Here is a 20,425-nt window from a genome sequence, read left to right as displayed (position 1 = left end):
GGGTAGAACACTAGCGGGCGCCCTCACTTGATATTGAATTGGCAAAGTGAGGCCCAGGGCAGCTGGAGAAGGGACAAGACCCATCAAAAAGCCTATGTAAAACATGCTGGGTTCCCTTTTAGAATGTCCTCACAGCAATTAAGCCTAGAGTGAGTGTTGGTAGCGACTGGATCCTAAGTCTTGATTACCTGTGGGCAGTTCCTGTTTGTGTCTGGCAAAGTCCTGGTATAATTATTCACTGTGCCTAATTTCATGATCAAAGGTATCCTTGTTGGGACGCCTGGGTGGCTCAGTTGGTTAAGCAGCTGCCTTCGGCTCAGGTCATGATCCCAGCATATCGAGTCCCACATCAGGCTCCTTGCTCGGCGGGGAGCCTGCTTCTCCCTCTGCCTCTGCCTGCCATTCTGTCTGCCTGTGCTCGCTCTCTCCCCCCCCCCTCTCTGATAAATAAATAAAATCTTAAAAAAAAAAAAAAGGTATCCTTGTTAAAAAGCACACTTGAGTAGAACGGCACCCTTCAGACCTTCCTCAGTCACAGCACTCAGCCTCCTCTCTTCCTCCTACCTCTGCGCCTACCCATTCCCTCTGCTACCATCTTTCCTGACACCTTGAGCAGACGTGTGTCTTGACTTTCTTACCCTCCATGAGTGACACCTTGAGCTGATGTCAGTGAGGATGCCAAGGCCCAGCCTCAGAGCTGAGGCCCACTGGATGCGATGTGCTGGAGACCTCCTACACCAATACAGGAAGTACTCTTCTTAGCAGTCCTTGGCAAGCATTTCAGAGCTCTTGTTTGCTTTTTGAGTGTGCATTTTTCTCTTTTGCTTCCCTCCTGTGAATTATTAAAACCCACTTATTTGTTAGCAAGATGTATTTCATGCTGGGCACATAGTAAACAGTGGCCTCCTCATTTTGAGAAATAATCCAGGTGTCCACTGTGGTGAGCACAAGGTCTGCACACCCATGATAGCATAATCATCAGGATGTTTTATGCAGTCACACAGTTGCACAGGTTGTGCACTGCACAATTCAAGAGCTACCATTCCCATAGGTTACAATATGAGTTCCATCCTCCAGACTTATATAGGGTGGTGGCCAGTCCTGATAATAAAAATATCTTATTGTTTATTAAGCTACAGGCCAAGTACTGTGTTGAATATTTTTATGTGGAGGACTTCATTTAACATTGCCATAACTCTCTAATGAAGTAATTAAAATTTCATCCTCACTTAAAAATGAGGAAATTTGAGGCTTAGATAGGTTAATTCATCCAAGTTCATGCATTTAGTAAGTAATAAGACTGGAATTTGAAGCCTGGAAGCCTGATTCTGGAACACACGCTCTGAATTTTATATTCTGTTGCCTCCAATGTCAACATTCATCTACATTGAATTATCTTATTTCCTTTTTAATGGCTTGTCTAGGCTCTTACTGAAAAGTTGGCATAAAGTACAATTCCCTTGACTGGGTGAGCCTCTCACATCCTTCAAACAATTAAATTCCTGGTCCCCTTGGTTGACAATAAGTCCTGTTGTTGGGGCAGTCTTGATGGGATGCAGCAGCTCAGGGGACCTCCTTCATTCATTGTGAGGCCTGGTGCCTGAGCAGCAGGGAAGGGGCATCAGTGTGCCTTAGTGATACTGTAAAAGTAGAGCTTGGGCTTGTAGATGGATGGCAAATAATTGGAGAAGAGAAAAATGCTGTATCCAGACATAAATGTTGGGCTTTTAATATCACCTGCCAACTTTGGGCAATTTATTTGACTTCCCCATGCTCAGTTTTGCTCACTTTAGAAATATAATGCTCATGAGGCAATAGTCATTTGAAAATTACTGTCATAAATGATTTACTTATTCATTGCATTATAATCTGACATATAAGCTTATTTATAGCAGCAGAGGTCTTTAATCAAATTTGTATTGTGAGCATGTGGGTTACATGTCTCCCAGCATTAAGGAGTAAATCTCCCAGGACTGGCAAGTATTCTTCCTTTCACCTTTACCCCAACTATTCTCTTGCCCCTAGTGCCTCTGCATCACAACGAGGCTGCCCTACTCCTTCCCTTACTTTGGTCACCTTTGCCTATTCTTCAGACCTCACCTAAGATGTCACTTCTCAGAAGCCCTTGCAGATCACATCTCCTCACCAATAACTGAGTCAGATGGCTCTCCTCTGAGTGCTCACAGCACCTGGAAAGACTGTGCTTGAGCAGTCAGCATCTTGAACGGTGGTGGCCTGATTTCGTTGTCTACTTTATCACCCATTTGAGGTCAGAGAGTTTGTTCACTAGAGTTCTCCCCAGCATTTAGCACAGTACCTAGAGCACTAAAAACACTTCTTGAATAAATGAACCTATGAATGAACCAGAAGGACAAAAAAAGGTAGGAGGAAGAAAAAAAGGAAGGAAGGAGGGAGGGAAAAAGAAAGACATTATAGAGCAATACATTTCCTAACCCCTTAGAATCATGATCTTCTCAAAGGTCTTTTAAAACAGCCAAGCAAACTGTTATTCCTGTAAGAACAGATCCTTTATTTTCTTGCCACATTGCCACAGACAAGCTGTGCTCAGATATGTCCGGCCTTCGCAGAACTGCCCACCCCGTGGCTGTTTGGCCCAGTGCAGAGACTTGGACCACTCTCATACATATTTGGATTCCAAAGGCTTTTATTGAGATCAGCTGTAGAATGAGTCCCAAGTTTACCTCCTCAGCTCAGAAAAGTTAGAAAAGAGCAGCGGGCCTTTGGTCAGTTAGTGACAAACATTTTACAAAGTTTCCAATAGGGAGTGATGAGGTTTGGGTGTGTGTACAAGCACCAGACATTGACCCTCTGATGCTCCTTCCCTCATTAATTTACTCAAGAAATCATTATCCAGCACCTGCAAAGAGCTGGGCTCTAGGCCTCAGGGATGCAACAGAGACTCTGACACTGCTGGGCTGGAATCGATGGGCTCACGGAGGAGAGACAGAAAACAAGCGCACAGACACGTTCTGTGAAATTGCCAAATGTCAACAACAGTGCAGGCACAGAAAGAGGCACGGTGCCGAGATAGAGACGGAGAATGACAGGCCAGTCCTACCTTCCCTCAGGTGGGTGGTTGGAGGGGGAGGGCAGGAGGAGGCGATTCCTGATAGAAGGAAGAGGACAGAGCCCAGCACGGCAGGAGCAGAGAGAAGGCCGAAATGAAATTGGACCTACAGCAGCGCCCAAGCTAGGACGTGACCTGGCGGCCAGGCAAGGGTTCAGGTTTTCTCTCAAACCATGGGGGAGATTAACAAGCCCCTTCTTGACCTGGTCTCTGCCCATCTTCCGAAATCCCCATCGCAGTTGGAACTTGTCACCTCCCCCAGCTGCTGTGGCCGTTCCCATGCCCTGCCGCCCCGTGACATTCACCTCTGGCCTCCAGGCGCACTGAGACCCTCCTGCCAATGTCCCCTTCTCCTCCTTGCCTGCTTAACCCATCTCCTCAGTCACTCGTCCTCCTCATCCTCTGGTGCTTGGGTACCCCGTTTAGCACTGGGTGTATTCTGGATGCTGGTCCTTCTTCTTTCTTGCTGTCAGAGTTGTGGAAGACCCTGGCGGCTTCTTTAGCCATCATGCTCCGTTATGAAACCCATGTCTGCTCCTACAGCCATACGAGGCAGCCCTAAGTGTTGAACACCAGTGCTCACAAAGTAGCCAGCTGTCCTGCTTTGTGGACCACTGGGTGGGAGTAGCAGCCATCTGAGTGTCATAACAGAGAGAGCACGTGGATAGGAAGATGTCAGACTGTAGCCCAGGGCCCAACATAGAACTTGGCCCCAGGCAACTATTGGTTGGATGGGCGAGTAACTTTCAAGGTATCAGATGTCTTCACGCTTATTATTTCTGCTTTTTTCCCCTGCAAATATACTGATGAGGACAAGGATGTCCATATTCCATGTACCTAACTTTAAAATGAGCTATGAGAAAGAACCTATTGGTCATTTGAAGAACTGCTTTTTCTTTTTTTAATTCAAAGCATTGTTAGATAAACTGACTTATAATTGCTGTTCCTTAGGACATAAAAACTCTACGTAGCACACACAGAACCCTGTGCTGTCAGGGCCCTGATTTGTTCTGTGACTCTTCTGTCCACACACTAGCTCATGGTGGTTGTCTCGCACTAGAAATGGCACTACAGATTATATTATCCGTGAAGAAAATCAGCAGTCTGAAAAGGTAGAGCTTGTGACAACGGGAAGTGATTTTTTTTCTACCCATGATTAGGACATCTCACAGAAAAAGTGTAAAGCAACTTCATGACCATTTCTTAGGAAGGACAGTTTCTACCCATTGCATTAAATGACCCTTTTTAGACCATCACCCTCTGGTCGACCTATCCGGCTAAATAAAATAGTACCTTAAAAGTTTATTTTAGGTCTTCTCTGCTCTCAGATTTGGACAGGCCTTTTCCTCCTGTTAATTTCAGCACATTTTAAAGGCATATGTAGCGTTCAGGACAATGAGCAAGCTACCCGACTTAGCCTGGCCTCCATGACCACTGACTTTCTGAATTCCAGTGTGTCCTCAAATTCAAGGAGGCCGGTGGTGTTACTTATACACTTGGTATATAGTTTTTTTGTTTTGTTTCATTTTTTGTTTTTCTCAATGCTGCACGGAGAATGGAGGAAACCTTTTGGAAGTTAAAATGAGGCTAGCTGAACTTTCTGGCTGTTTTTAGAACATTCTAAGTCATATTCTAGGACAGAGGAGAGAGTTCTTAATCCTGAGTTGGGGGTTGGGCAGTAATATTCCCAAAAGCTGATGAAATGCAGCAGCTTGGATGGGTTGGCTTTCTACTCACCAGCCCCTGTACTCAAGTCAGGACCCCGGGAGAAGAACCTTGCCAGGTAGGTGACCTTCACAGCTGCTGTTGACTAATTCCAAAGCACTGGACAAGTCACTCATTCACTTAGCTTAATTTTTCTTAAAGTTATGTTCACGATGAGGTTCCCCAACTCCCTTTTCCACTGTTGGCAAGAGAGTTTTTATGCTAGTTAACCTTTCTTAAAGACCAAGGCAGAAGCACTTAAAAAGCAAACAGGGGTCTAGGAAACTTTGCATTTCTGCTTTAAAGTGTTACTTATTGACACAGACTGTGGCCCTGGGGATGGGTGGAAAGGAGAGCATGCCGAAAGGTTTAGTCCCGTTTGGGCTGCTCAGTCATCGGGATCCGAGTCTCCTAGGTCCTGCTTTTCTAAGAAATTACTTTTTCTATGGGCAGTTAAGTATTTCTTTTGCATTTATCTATACATCACAGATTAACCACACTTTTGTTTTGTTTTTTAGCATCCAGTGGGTCTGTAACTCCTTCAGCTTTTTTTTTTTTTTTTTAAATAAATAAACAGAAGTGTCCTCACTTCACAATAGTGCCCAGCATACTCCAGAGGCCCAGGAAACCCCAGGCAAGGGTTGAATTAGGTGTCTTGGGAGTGATTTGCTTCTCCTTGCTAATGCTACAGAGCTTTCAATTTATATTTGTACCCCCAGAAAAATTCGAATGACTCCACACCCTAGACCCTGCAGTTTGTATCCAAGTAACAGAAACAGCGAGTTAAATCTGCAGATTGGAAAGGCTACCAGGACATATCACATAGTCCTTTTACTTCCTAAAACTACAAAGTGGCTTACAAAAGACACGGGGTACATCACATGACCCAGCACTTGTACACCTGGGTAGACTCAAGAGAACTGAAATCCAGTGTTTGAACTTAGACACGAATGTGCGTGGTGGCATCATTCACAAGAGCTGAAAGATGGGAACAATCCAGTGTCCAGTACCATTTGAAGGGACAAGATGTGGTATAGCCACACACAGATGATTATTTGATCAGAGAAAGGAATGAAACCCTGATACCCACCACAACATGGGTGAACCTTGCAAACATCAGGCGAAATGAAGAAGCCAGTCATAAAAGGCTGCGTGTTGTAGGATTCCCTTTATGCCCTTTGGCATCCCTTTATGGCCTTCCAAAAAGGCAAACCCATAGAGACAGAGAGCAGGTGGTGGTTGCTACAAACTGGTGGTTGAGGAAGTCAGTACTGACTTTTAAATGGGTATGAGGTCTCCTTTTGGAGTGATGAAAATGTTCTGCAACAACATAGTGATGGTGATTGTACAACATTACAGATGATTAAATGCCACTGAATTATCCACTTTAAAATGGTTGCGATGGTAAATGTTACATGTATTTTAATACCAAAAAAAAAAAAAAGAAAGAAGAAGAAGAAAAGAAAAAGAAAGAAAGGCATGGGGTATCTGGAAAGACATTTCTGAGTCAGACTGGATCCCAAACTGAAATGCCTTCAGGATGAGATGGGTAATAAAGAGAAGGATGTGTGACAGAAGACAAAGACAGATTGGGGGGGGGGGGGGGGGGTTCTGTGGATCTCCCAAATACTAAAAAGAGAAAGTTTCAAAGATACCATGCTAACGATAGCTCTCAGTTGTTGGTGCGTTAGGTAAGGCTGAGGGAAAACAGAGTGTGTGGTGCTTGTGTGAAGGAAACAGGAGGCCCCTCCCTGGCTTAGCTCACTGTGGTTTCCAAGGTAGTTTAGAGTCATCAAATGCTGAGTGACACAGATGCTTTAGATTGGATAGGCTTTGAGAAACCTTTAGCAACACAGATAACGAGGCTAAACTTCAAAGGGAGTTTGCCGTTGGTTAAAGAGAAAAGATAAAGAACTTGTGGGCAACACAGAGATAGTCCTAGAACAGAACTTGCCGCTTGCTCTATATTCCTGACTTAGTTTATGGGCATAAAAATGAGTGTCCCATCTACCTCACAAATAGATGTTTGATCTGGAACAGGGCATGTAGGCTAAGTCCCAGTTTCTCCACTTGAAAAATGGAGATCACAGGACTTGCTAAATCTCATTACCTACCCGTCTACATCCTCTTTGTCTGTCTTTGCTCCTAAAATATAAGCTGCTCTCTGAGAGCAGGGACTGTGCTGTGCATGTCCATTCTTTTTGTCCCAGGACCCATCCCGGGCCTGACACTGGGAACTTGGTGAATATTTCCTGAGTGAACAAGGGATGAGAGCAGTCCATCCTGGAGAAGAAAAGGCAATCGGGGGTCCCAACAAAGCAAAGTATGACTTGGGAGAACTGAAACTTGTCCTTCATGCTCCTCTGGAATGTACAACTAGGACAAAAGGTTGCAGTCTGCAAAGTGATATGTTTAATAGTAAGATGAAATGGGCCGTCGGACGGTGACAGCTTCCCTGGCTCTAGAGATGTTTAGCAACAGTGTGATAACCACTTTGCTGAAAGTTTTAAAGAGATTCCATATTTGAGTGAGTAATCAAGCATCAAGGTCCTTTCCACACCTAATCCATTCATTCATGCTTTCATTCTTTCAGTCCAGTAGCCACTTACCAAACACCTATCACTGTGCCTAGAACAGTGTTGGGGGTAAGGGGATAAAGCAGTGAGTTCTCTGATCATTCCTGCCCTCAGAGGCCTCACAGTCCTAGTGGGTGTACAGACGGGAAAATAAATCTCTCCAATAACAGCATACAATAAACCATTTATTACTTTTCCATATCAACACTGTCTTGTCTGTCATGAACAGTGCACCAAGACGTGCGGCGAAGGCTCCAGGTACCGCAAGGTGCTGTGCGTGGATGCAGAAAAAGGCAGCGAGGTTCACGGCATGCACTGTGACATGAGCAAGAGGCCAGCGGACCGCGAGAGCTGTACTTTGCAGCCCTGCGAGTATGTCTGGATCACAGGAGAATGGTCAGAGGTACGTCCCTGAGATTTTGTAACCACCTTTAGGTCAGCGACACCTGAGAGCAGCAGAGGGACCAGGGCAAGAATGGGGAAGACTGGGACCCACCTGCCAGTTCTACCTTCTGGGGCCAGAGCCCCCCATATGCAAAGTGGGACAGCACCTGAGATTGTCTCTCAGTTCCCCTCAATTCTGTGACTCGCCATGACATCCTCTTGGTAAGATAAAGGAGGAGAACTAGGACAGGGCCTGAAAGTTCATTTGATACCTGTGGGTGTCTGAAGACAGTTAAGGTAAGAAAATGCCCTTAGTGTCGGGGAGCCAGCAGGGAATGGTGGAGACTGTGACCAACCAGGACAGACCACGTGAAGAGGGCAGGCTTCTCTCCCTCTCCGGGGGAGGCCCTGAGGAAATATGCATCCTGTGTTACCAGACCTGATTTTTCAAGAAAGGACAAAAATCTGAACTAACTAAATCTAACTAACGAAATCTAACTTTAAAATATGGACTCCAATCTTGTATTTGAAACATTGTATGGGGCAAACCAAACACTTTCATGGGCTGGATATGGGTTGCTCGTTTAACAATCTCCCATTCAGAGGAAGAAAATAATTTTCCACAATATTCAAGGAATCAATTTCTTCTTCTCCTTGTGGGTACACAATGCCTAACGCAGAAACTTTTTAGTATTAACGTACCAATGGTAATAATAGCATGATCGTATTATTTGCAAGCCTCATGACATTCTCAAAGACGGAAAGACCTGTAATACTCAAACCAGTTGTCATTTGCCCCAAAGAAATGAGAGATACAATTACATGGGCTCATAGCAGAAGTGCCGGAAATTTTTAGGTAATATGCTCGTTGTCCCTGGACCCTCTTCCAGGTTTGACGGGGCAGCCATCTCACATTTTAATAGAAGAAATATTTGCATGTAGGTGATATGTGTGTTGGGTGTTGAATTGTTTCTGTCCTGTAGCTGGCCGAAAGTCCTTTCTAAACATGTCTCCCCACCCTTCTCTTTATTTTTGCTTCCCCAACCAGGGGACATCTAGCGGGGTCTGGAGACATTTCTGAATGTCGTAGCTGGGGGAGTGGGATGCTGCTGGTATCTAGTAGGTCGAGGTCACGGATGCTTCTACACATCCTCCAGTCCATGGGACAGCCCCTCCCCTGCCACACACACCCCGCAGAAAGCCATCTGGCCCAATGGGCAGTGGTGCTGAGGCTGAGAGACCTCAGCTTTACCCCAGCTCTGCATGTTTTGAGTTTGCTCTTAAAAGAGGGGCGGGGAGACATGGTCCAAATCATTGGAAATAGATTTGCCATTGGCCAGACAGGGACCTGGGGAGGACAGATGCTTGTTCAAAACAGTCTTTGCCTTTGGGTTGAGGCATAAGTTCCAACCCATTCAAATTCCAGGGAGGGTAGGGGGAAGGTATCCTCCAGAGAGGGCTCCTGTCTTCCTTTCAATTCACCTGTCCTAGTTCCTCTTCAGGCTTGGTTTGGAACTTCTGGTTCTCAGCGCTGCCCCACCAAGCCACAGCCTGACTTGCAGCAGGGGAAAAGCCTGCCCTTCTGCCTCTCTCCCTCCTCGGGCCTCTGTCCCTCCCTGCCTCGCCTCCTCCTTAGTTGGTTTCCTGCTTAGTTCTTGGTCATTCATCTTTCTGGAGTTTCTACACCTTTCACCCTATGAACACTGGCATCTTTATCTTAGCCAGTCTTCTCTGTGTCATTATTATTATGCTAAAAGAATTTTGATCTCTTTCTAAGACTGAGTCATGTCACTCCTAGAGCTTTATTTTAACCTTAATCTTAACCTCCAACAGATGAGATTTGAAGATTTAAAAAAAAAAAAAAAAAAAAAGCCTTCGGTAATTCTGCAGATTCTCAATTGTATCATGCATCCCAAACTGCATGTTTACAGGCAAAGTTACGAGGGTTAGAGATAGGTCCTTACATGGATACAAGGACCACGGTACCAAAGACGCTGGACCAGAAATCCCTCTAGAAAAGCTTCTGGTAAAACACAAGAGCCACAGCAAGCCATGCCTTCTCCCTGGGACCTCTGGGACCTGGCAAGCTGTGTGCTTTCCTCTGAGCTCTCCTTGAATGGGGGAGGCCTGGGCCAGATGAGGAAAGAGGATCCACCCCCCACACACACATGCCCCACCCCCACCGATGCATGTGTTTTCTCTGCTCAGGCCTGAAGTGTCTCACCAAGGCAGGGAGAACACATTCTTATGATTTTTATCCTGTTCCACTCTTCTTCTCAAATTAGATAAGCAATAGATGCTCACGACGAAACAAGCACATGACCCTGAGACATGGAGAATCCAGAGTAAGGGCTTCCCCACGCCCTCCTACCTCCCAGCCTGGACAGACAGAGCATCTGTGGGCTGTCTGCCCTAACATGAGACACCACAGACGAGCTCAGCCCTCCCCGGCCCTCCCCGGGCCTGCCGTCTGCTGGCTCTCCAGGCATTTAAACGGCAGCAGCCAAAGAAGGAAGAGTTGTATGCAGGGCGCTTCCAGGTCTCGAGCCAGCAGAAAAGGAAGGCGTAGGGATGCTCTGTGGGCCTCTGGCTGGGCCTATTCTCTCCTCACCTCTGGGACTTCTTCAAGGGGTGGCTTCTCCCCAGAGCAGTTACAGGAGAGGAAAACCACGTGGCTTCAAGCAACTGCTCAGGAGACGTTCGGAAAGAACAACACGGTGGCTTTTGAGACCTGCTGGATACCGTGGTTCCTCACCCCAGAAAAAGCATCACACTCCCCTTGCTGTGGTCTATTTTGGGGTTCACTAAGGTCACCTCAAACAGCCTTCGGTTTCAAGACTCCTGACCCTCTCACTTAATTTCACAGAACACCTTCACCGGAGATGGCTGGTTATTTGATGACAGTGTCTAAAAAGACCATCAAAACTAAATTCACTGTACTTTAGCTTTTAAATATATTGTATAAAATACTTAGCTTGGGAAGTAGAACATATTTGAAAATTGCATCAATAACCAATTAGATATCCCATCAGGGGAAGGATCTTGGACACTGTAAGATAATCGTGTCTTTCTCCTTTTCTGTATTGCTTATGTATTTTTAAGTGCTGTGTAATTATGGTAAAAAGGTTAAGTGGTTGCCTGATCTGGTTAGATAGAGAGAGAGGGTAGAGCAGAAAGATAACATTTCAGTCAAGATATACAGGCAGGGAGAGAGAAGAGAGAAGGACAGACAGATAAAGCAAAGCACAGGAAGCCAGAAAGGAAAAGTGTCCTGGAGTCACCTGTTGGCTAAGTGCTTGGGTTTCACACATAACTCAGGTGGGCTGTGATGCTGCCCCCCATCCCCCATGGCCACAACTCTGGTGCAGTCACTGTAGGTTTGGAAAAACATGCGGTCTGGGCTGGAGATCCTATAAATAGGGCCGGGGACAGCTGGAGCCCTGCCCCCTTTCTCCCCTTGAAATCCAAAGAAGGGGCCCAAGGGCCCCCTCCCCACACCTGCCCTGGGGGCCTAGAAGATGGAGTGGAAGCCCTAGAGCCGGGATGCAGGATGCGTGGTTTCGGGTTGCATGGCTCCTGTGTGCCTGGGGCCTGCCACTTGAAATGCATAAACAAGCTAATAAAGTGAGAGCTTTCTGCAGTGTCCTCAGGGGTCAGCATCCGAGGTAGAGGTCAGGGGCGTATTGTGAGCTGCCCCCAGGCGCCACTGCAGCCTCTCCTCCCAAACCCTGTCTTCCCAGTGCTCAGTGACCTGTGGAAAGGGCTACAAACAAAGGCTCGTCTCCTGTAGCGAGATTTACACCGGGAAGGAGAATTACGAGTACAGCTACCAGAGCACCATCAACTGCCCCGGCACTCAGCCTCCCAGCGTCCACCCCTGCTACCTGAGGGAGTGCCCCATCTCGGCCACCTGGAGAGTCGGCAACTGGGGGAGCGTAAGTAGACCAGCTGCTCACCAAATCCGAAAACACCGGGATCCCAAAGTCCGTCTTAAACATGTTCCACCTGACCCATCCAAAGGGATTCTGCTCCCGGCAGAGGTGATGGGAAGCCACGGGAGTTAGGGTCTTGAAATGGGCTCATGGGAAGAGAAGTTCTGTTCTTGGGTGGCAGGGTGGCCCCGGTGCATAGAGCACGGGCTCTGAAGCTGGAAAGCCTCACTGAGAGTCCTGGTGATACTACTTCCCAGTTAATGCAAGGTACAACACTTTGGCACCTCACTTTCCACATCTGCAAAATGGGTGGCTATGAAGAAGAGATGAGTTGATGTGACAGCAAATGACGAGTTACCTGTATTTTACCACAGGGCTTTTAAAAACAGGCCCCTAGAACTCTGTTAGAACTCTGTAAGCGTGACAGAAGAGCTAGTCATTGTCTCTGTGGTCAGGAAGTCAACATAGCCTAGTCCCTCCTTAATGGGGGTATTTCATTGTATTAGGGGTACAGTAAGTGAGACTAATTGGGACTGCCCTGGGATCTTGCCACCATCCCCAGCATCGACTCAGTGTTGGAGAGTGATGCGGTGAAACACGGAATCACTGAATGTGGTTAGGGTTTGATTCCTGGCTCCACCATGACCTTGAATGAAGTTCTTGACATGAGGGCCCCAATTCCCTCTCTATAAAAACAGAATAATGGTAGTACTGTCTCAGAGAATTTTTGTGAGGCTTAAATGAGGAAAAAATATATATATATATATCATATTATGTACCCATACCTATGTCTTTATAAATACATATATGTAAGACACACATATGTATAAGCATGTGGGTATCATAGCACAGAGACAGGCCAGCCATATGCATCCCGTACATGTACGGGTGTTTAGCAGCCTGGGGTCTGAAATGACACTCAGGACATGATGCCCAAGGCTGTGAGCTGTACACCACAGAGCCCGTGCCCCACCCCCCGCATTCTGCAGTGGCACCCCAATTCTGCTCTGCCTTGCAGTGCTCGGTGTCGTGTGGCGTGGGAGTGACTCACCGGTCTGTGCAGTGTTTAACCAACGAGGACCAGCCCAGCCACTTGTGCTCTGCAGATCTGAAGCCAGAAGAGAGGAAAACGTGTCACAATATCTATCACTGTAAGTTGGCCCATGGAAGCCATCTCTCTGCGGCATGGAGAACAGGGTTTCTTTGTTTCTTTGTCTGTCAGCCTACCCTTTTAGGAACAGGAGAATTTATAAGAGAAATTAAGATGGGGGATGTAATACACAGCATGAAGCCTGTAGTGAATAGGGCTGTGCAGTACATTTGAAAGTTGCCACGAGAGTAGATCCTAAAAGTTTTCATCAAAGGGAAAAAAACATTTTTGTCTTTTTTTGGTATCTCTCTGAAATGATGGGTGTTAACTAAACTGATTGTCATTATTCACAGGGTATGGATGTCAAGTCATTACACAAAACACCTTCAACCTATACAGTGCTACACGTCAATTACCTGTCCATAAAACTGAAGGAAAAAGATAAAATAAACCTTTATCCCCCCAAAGGGAAAGAATTAATTTTAAAGAAATCGCCCCCCCCCCCCCCCGCCGCCTTTTAAAAACCAAATAGCATTAGTGTGAACAGGATATTCACTCCACAGACCATCGGTGGACATCTTGGAGCACCACTCTCCATTTTTGCATTTCATGTTTTCTAGGTGAGTTACCCCAAAACTGCAAGGAGGTAAAGAGACTGGAAGGAACCAATAAAGATGGTGAATATTTCCTGCTCATCAAGGGAAAGCTCCTGAAGGTAAACGTTGGACACCAGTCATTATTTCTAGAATGATCTGGGAGCGCGTGGCCCCGGGCCTCATCATCTGGCTGCTGAGCCGCTGTTCATTCTAAATCCGTTATTTCTGGTCTTTCAGATCTTCTGTGCAGGGATGCAGTCGGACCACCCCAAAGAGTACGTCACGCTGGTGCACACCGACTCAGAGAATTTCTCCGAGGTGTACGGGCATAGGTAGGAATGCTCGGGCTCAGAAGAGCACAGACGCCTGCAGACCCCCGGAAAGACCGCCCCATCCTCACCAGAACATTCTCCCTGTAATGCAGGTTGCACAACCCCACCGAGTGTCCGTACAACGGGAGCCGACGGGACGACTGCCAGTGTCGGAAGGACTACACAGCGGCTGGGTTTTCCAGCTTCCAGAAAATCAGGATAGACTTGACGACGATGCAGATCATCAGTAAGGGCCATGGAGCGTCACGGGGGAGGGAATGTGTTCGTGAGTCTGTCCCTTCAGAGAGCAAGCTGCACACTGCTCACTGGCTAGGGACCAGGCGCTGAGATGCCAAGGGGAGCAGGATGAGCTGCTGGGGCCTGGCGACGGCAGCCCCGTCCCAGCTGCGTGGGGGCGGGGCTTGCCCCTTTCCGTTCCCTGCCCTGCGGCCAGTCCCTGGAAAGAGACTGCTTGCTCGCAAGGGGCGGAGCTACGCCACACTGGGAGGCCGGGGAGGGAGGGTGGGGGGGTGATGAATGAATGGAGGAGGTGTAGGTCTCCGAAGGGAGCTAGTGCACTGCGGGGAGACAGGGAAGCACCCCCCAAAACGGGACTCTGAACCCAGAACTGAAGGTCCCCTAATAGCAGGGCGCAGGGTATCAGTGTCAGGAAGGGAAGGGTGGAAAATGTTTTTAAAGGAGAAGAAAGAACAGATACAAACCTCGAAGCTAAGAGACTTGTGTGCAGTCATCTGTCTCCTACGCGGCTCCCCCTTGCAGAGCATACGCAGGAGCAGGGCTTATGCCAAATTTTATCTGATTGTCGGCTTATGGAAGAAAAATGGCGCACAGACTTACCTTTTTTCAGCATATCTTTTTTAAAGATTTTATTTATTTGTCAGGGAGAGAGAGAGCACAACCAGGGGGAGCAGCAGGCAGAGGGAGAAGCAGGCTCCCCGCTGAGCAAGGAACTTGATGCAGGACTCCATCCTAAGGCCCTGAGCCCAAGGCAGACATTTAACTGACTGAGCCACCCAGGCGTCCCCAGACTTATTTATTTATTTATATTTTAAGATTTTATTTATTTATTTGACAGAGAGAGATCACAAGTAGGCAGGGAAGCAGGCAAAGGGCAGGTGGAAGCTGAGCAGAGAGCCTGATGTGGGGTTGGATCCCAGGACCCTGAGATCAGGATTGGAGCCAAGGGCAGAGGCCCAACCCACTGAGCCACCCAGGCGCCCCAAGACTTACCTTTTTAAACTAGCCTCTATATGAGCTGAATCGTTACCCTAGCGCGCACTGCATTTTTTTAGGGACATTAATCCTAGGTATGATTAAAGACAGCTAAGCTATCCAAGCATGTTCCCTTGAATAGAGGAAAAACAGAAATCATGAATAATTAATTTTTCCTCATTAACATGGCTCCCATAATATTGCACTGCCCTCCTCTTGAGAGAGATTAAATTTGATTTGTACCCAGATACTTCTATTGCCTTCAGCCAGCCTGATGTGGGCTAAAGGCAGAGAGTCTGCAGTTTTCAAGCTCAGGAAAAACACTCCAGTTAAGACAGTTAAGACCCAGGGCTTCTCTGCCCTGAAGCCGCAAGGGCCCCTTTCCCTGCAGGATGGAGAACTCAGATTTCCCTCGCACTGGAGCGACTGCAGGAAGATTAAGGCTTTTTGCTGTTCCCGAAAGGCTAGGCAGGAAGATAAAAAGCTGCCTTGTGCCTCCCGTTCCACAAGCGACAACTTTTGGGCGATTCCCACTTAACTCCGCCTGATCTGTGGTCCCCATTTGTAGAGCTGCTCTTGGGAGCTCTAAAGAGGGTTAAAAACACAAGCCTTGTTTTTATTGGCTTTTTTTTTTTTTTTTTAAACTACAAGTGAGCCCCAAACTTGAGAAACTGCCATTAATACTTTCAAGATGTGGGTTCTAATGGCTGCACATTTTGGCAATAATAGTGCATAGGCCATGAGAGGACAGAAGAAGCCTCGGGGAAGAACTCCTAAGTAGTTGGAAATGTTCTTGTGGCTTATTTCCTCCTGTCCTTTAAGCCTGAGAGGCGGTGTTCAGGACAACCGAGGACACTACATTTAATGGAGGTAATTCACATATGTAGGTATAGGAGAACCGATTCCAAAGTCACCTTAAACCCCCCTTTTTGGCCTCCATACTGTGAAGAGATTGTGCAGATGAAGCCCAGGGAATGAGGCTCTTGGAACCACAGATATAATGGGGAAAAAGCAAGTGCCCATCTGGATTCATTTGGTCACTAATGATACTTTGGATTTTTTTTCCCCCTCTCCTCCTCCCTCTAACTCTTCCTCTTGCTACACGCCTTCCCTTCTGCCTCCCTGTGACCGTCCTGTCCCTTCTGTACCTTTTTGTCCTTCTCTCCCTTTCTCCGAAACGCCGCAGCCACTGACTTACAGTTTGCCAGGACGAGCGAAGGGCACCCTGTCCCTTTTGCCACAGCTGGGGACTGCTACAGTGCTGCCAAGTGCCCGCAGGTACGTGCTGGGGCTCCCCTGACCAGGGACCCACATCCCGCCCTGCCCCCAGGGACCCTTGGCTGCGATGGCTGCTGGGAGTACAGAGAGATACCCTGGGAAGGGTCCTGTGCCCGCCTGCCTCCAGAGAGAGTCTCAGCAGTGCTCGGAGCTATAATCCTGTCATTCCTAGTGTTTCCCAAGGAACCGATCAGAGCTACACCCCCAAACTTCTGCATTCAGCAAAATTATAGTAGTAATCAGCACCTATCAGTACCTATCACAGTAGTAAAAAATAAAAATAAAAATAGTAGGAGTAGTAGTAAAAAAAAAAAAAAAAGAAGAAGAAGAAGTAAGCGAGAGGCCGGATGGCAGGGGTCTTGCTTAAACAAATGATGACAGTTAATGACATGAATATTACGCAGTCAGTGGCGTGCTGCTTTGTTCCCTAACTGGCTCTTGAAACTGAAAAGCCTGCTTCGTAGCCTTTGCCCAGTTCCAAGGTGTAAATAGTCTCCTTCCCCACCCCCACCCGACTCCACTCCAGTAACTGATTTCAAGCCGGTGGTGATGTCACTAAATGGAGCTCACACGCCAGGGTCAGCCATTAAGAATTCTCAACATTGCATGATACAGAAAAATTCTTATCACTACCTCAGATGTATAAAATGTATCGTAATTCAGGCAAAGAAGTGCGAACGTATCATCGCCTACTGGATTCCCTCCTCAGTAGAGCCACAGAACGGCCGGGGCATTGCCCAACTATACTTCCACGCTTTCTTGCCTCTTTAGAGGCCTGGCGAGTTTTAACTTGCCTTTTGAAACCTGCTGGCATTATAATCAGCCCACTGCCAAATTGGCAAAGCAGGCACCAATCGTTGCAAGAAGCTTCTGCCCTGAGAAGGGATAAGGAATTGGGCAGGAGAACTTGGCCCCTGTTCTTGCTCTGGTTCTTGCTCTGGGGTCTTCACAAGGCTGTTGCTAAACTGTGGGTCAGGAATTTCCCACTTTGCCGACAGGCCTTCAAAAGTCTGGCGACTGGGACTGGGAGATGCATTTGGAATCCCAGGCACTGCCTCCCCAGGATGGATGTACGCCCAACTACAGAGACCATCCAAAGACAAACACATCTGAATTTTCTTTTAACAAAGTGTTTTCTCGGCCCCCAGCTTCAGAAAGCAATGCTAAACATTTTAGAGAAGTGAAAAGGAAGCTCTCGGGGAGAAAAAAAATAAACAAAGGGCATAATGGTAAAAGAGGGCCTCTCCTCTATTACCCAGGAATTGAAAACTTTTGAAGTGCTGTTTCTTTAGAGCAGCTGATGACTTCAAACACCCCATTGGTATGGGTTAGCATTTTAACAGCTAATACAGGAGCCCTGTCCTGCCTCTTTTAAAAGTCGGAGGATTTTCTTGCTTCTCTGCGCTGCATCTTTGGGGGAAGTTTAAGTAAATGAAAGGTAATTTGCATTCATTTCTTTTCATAATTCAGAGACAAATGAACTTATTGATTTGCTAAATCCAGCCCCCAAGCAGTTGCTAAATGAGAAAACCCAAAGGCTAGTGAGAAGCTAATTTGTATTTTTCTTAGCCCAATCTTCAAACCACATCGGGCATTTTGAGAATTCAAGCCCTGAGTGTTGCAGATCGGTTTTCTGGGGAAAGGTCTGTGCGAGGTGCTTTGGGGCAGATGGCTTTTCCGGGGACCTAATGATTGCACACAAGTCAGAGTAGAGGGACGTTTTGCTTGCCACTCTGCTTCTTCCTCCCCGTGCACAATGTTGCTTTGGGGATCTGTGTAGCAGTAAGAGCTGGTTTGCCGTGAGCCCCCAACTCAAAATGCAGCCAGAATGTGGTTTTCTATTCTGATCACTGGGGATGTGGCATTATCGTGGTTGATGCCGGTATTGGTCTCATTTATTGAGGGTTTCCTAGATTCGTCCAGCATTTCTAAGTCACGGTAGCATATAATCCCCACAGCAACTTGTGAGAAGCACCGCCCCCCCTTACAGATGAGAAAATTGAGCCACCAAAAGGTTGGGTAGCTTGCCCCAACACAGCTGGTGCTCACTAGAGGCCGGACTCGATCTCAAGTGTGTCTGAGTGCAAACCCATACTGGCTGACGTGTCCGCCTGACATGGCTTGCATGAAAGACTTTGCAGCCTTCCCTTCTGTCCCAACAAAGAGCAAAACCTCTGTTTGTCTCAGGCACATCTTCTGCAAATCTCTCTGGACCCTCTGGCATGTGCATAACTCCGAATTACTTTTATTCTCTTAAATGAGCAACAGGAAGTAGTAACTATCCCTCTAGGGCCTTCTACCCCTTGCAGATGAGGGGCAAAGATGTATGGCCTGGAGCTAAGAGGACAGTAAGTCTTTACTTCTTGGTGGCTCCCAACTTAAGGTGGTCCTTATCAGCAGAAGATGGAGGTCCTGGGGAGGGTGGGAAGAAAGTGAGGAGGAAGACCTCCTGTTCCGTGAGGTGTATGGCCTGCACTGAGACAGCAGGTCTACCTAGCTATGCATAGGGTGTGAGCTCAGATCCTTGACCCGAGGGCAACTGGGGGGGGGGGGGGGGTTCTTGGGCTAGAAGCCAGGTCAGCAGCCTGGACCTTCCAAGAACCCTGAGGTGGAAGTGGATGCAGTCTACCTTCTCCTGCAGGGTGGGAGTAGGGGGGCTGTCAGCATGGGAGGCAGGATGGGGATGGGGAGAGAGAGGGATCCTGGGCAGTGATGTGGGCTGGACGTTATGAACAAGTGTGAATACCCACCTCAAGGCAGGTAGCAGAGTGAGATGAAGAGGTGGCCCGGTGGGACAGGGAGGGGCTGGTGCCACTCGGAGAAGCCCATGTCTGGGGAGGCCCGGCAAGGAGGGCTTTGTGCTTCCACGTGGCCACAATTGTGGACTCCTGTTGAGGCTCTTTGACAGAGCCGCTGCTGGCATATGTAGAGTATGGTCATAAAATAATTTCCAGAGTGTTTCTGAGATATCACCTACTCTCTGCCAGGTTATGAGTTAGGTTTTAGGTGCATTATACCTTATAATTCCCTCCTATTTGCAGGTTAGATGTTACTAACCCATTTTACAGATGGATTCAGGAAGGGGAAACTGTTCACCCCAGGTCATGTTAAAAGTAGAGGAGTCTGGGTCCTAGGAAAAATTCATCCTCAACACCAGAGTTTCTCAACCTCAGCACTATTGATGTTTGGGGCTGGGTCATTCTCAGTTGTGGGGACCGTGCTGTGCACTGCAGGACATTTAGCAAGACACACCCACAACCTGCCCGTTAGGACAACCAAAAATATCGCTAGATATTGCGGATATCTGGGGGCAAGATCGTCCCCTGTTGAGAGCCACTAAGTTAGACCAGACTAATCCCCCACATCACTTCTGTGAGTTGGAGTCTTATCTGTCCCCATGTTATGGACGTGGAATCTAAGCTGTCAAAGGGGTTTCTAAACTCTGCTAAACTCTGTAAATATGAATGGTACTAATAATGGAAAAGAAACCCGCGGAGTATGCCTAGTCTGGGTCGTCAGAGAGGACAAGCCAGGGTGGGATATTTATTAAGAATCTACCAAGTGCCTAGTCATGTGTTAGAAACCATTACTGATCGAAATAAAGCAATACCAAGGCCCTCCCCTCACTAAGCTCACTGTTCTACTGGAGGCAGACAACCAACACAAAAAACAGAGGCTACCGGTATTTTTGAGTATCTCCTGGGTACCAGCCAGGTGCTGCTTGGTTAATTTCACTTAATCCTCCCTGCAGTACTCTGAGGCAGGTACTGTTATTACCTTCCATGTTACAGACGGACAAACTGAGTTCTGAGATACTGAAGAAAAAACAAAAACAAAACAAAAACAACAACAACAACAAAAACCTCTGTACCAGATTTCCTCCCCGGGGAGGAAAGAGCTGAGTTTTTACTCTTAGCTCTGGCAGGCTGGGAGTCTCCACCTCACGGCCCTCCTCCCCCTGTCTTTAGTAAAGACTGCTTTGACAGAGTACGGGATTGGGCAAGGTTCAGAGAGGGAGTGAGGAAGCGTTCACCGTGAGCTTGTTGGTGCAGAACATTTTAAATTCTGAAAATATTCCTTGTGGGGCAGGAAGCCTGGACAAATGATATCAAGTGCTTTTGTGGAGTCATTTTTTTAAAGCGAGAAACAGATAGATGGCGAAAGCAAGAAAGAAGCTCTGCTGCAGCGGCTCCTAAGAAATGAGTCTAGAAACCCTGAGGTCGTGTCCCCCCC

The 20,425-nt window shown here is 47.3% G+C and overlaps 1 protein-coding gene across 5 annotated transcripts in view; it reads left to right on the top strand.

The window, feature by feature from the left end:
- Positions 1-20,425, top strand: part of ADAMTS9 (ADAM metallopeptidase with thrombospondin type 1 motif 9) — a 164,252-nt gene that overhangs the window by 123,005 nt on the left and 20,822 nt on the right. For all 5 annotated transcript variants that reach the window (XM_059390103.1, XM_059390104.1, XM_059390099.1 and 2 more), the window contains 7 exons: positions 7,598-7,771; positions 11,493-11,687; positions 12,703-12,835; positions 13,395-13,489; positions 13,608-13,702; positions 13,795-13,928; positions 16,101-16,192. In XM_059390103.1, the coding sequence (XP_059246086.1) occupies positions 7,598-7,771; positions 11,493-11,687; positions 12,703-12,835; positions 13,395-13,489; positions 13,608-13,702; positions 13,795-13,928; positions 16,101-16,192 (918 nt within the window). The remainder of the gene's footprint in view (positions 1-7,597; positions 7,772-11,492; positions 11,688-12,702; positions 12,836-13,394; positions 13,490-13,607; positions 13,703-13,794; positions 13,929-16,100; positions 16,193-20,425) is intronic.

Source organism: Mustela nigripes, chromosome 2, assembly GCF_022355385.1.
Source record: "Mustela nigripes isolate SB6536 chromosome 2, MUSNIG.SB6536, whole genome shotgun sequence".
Classification (NCBI taxonomy): Eukaryota; Metazoa; Chordata; class Mammalia; order Carnivora; family Mustelidae; genus Mustela; species Mustela nigripes.
The sequence above is the reverse complement of the archived record's forward strand: the minus strand, read 5'-3'. Positions and strand labels throughout refer to the sequence as shown.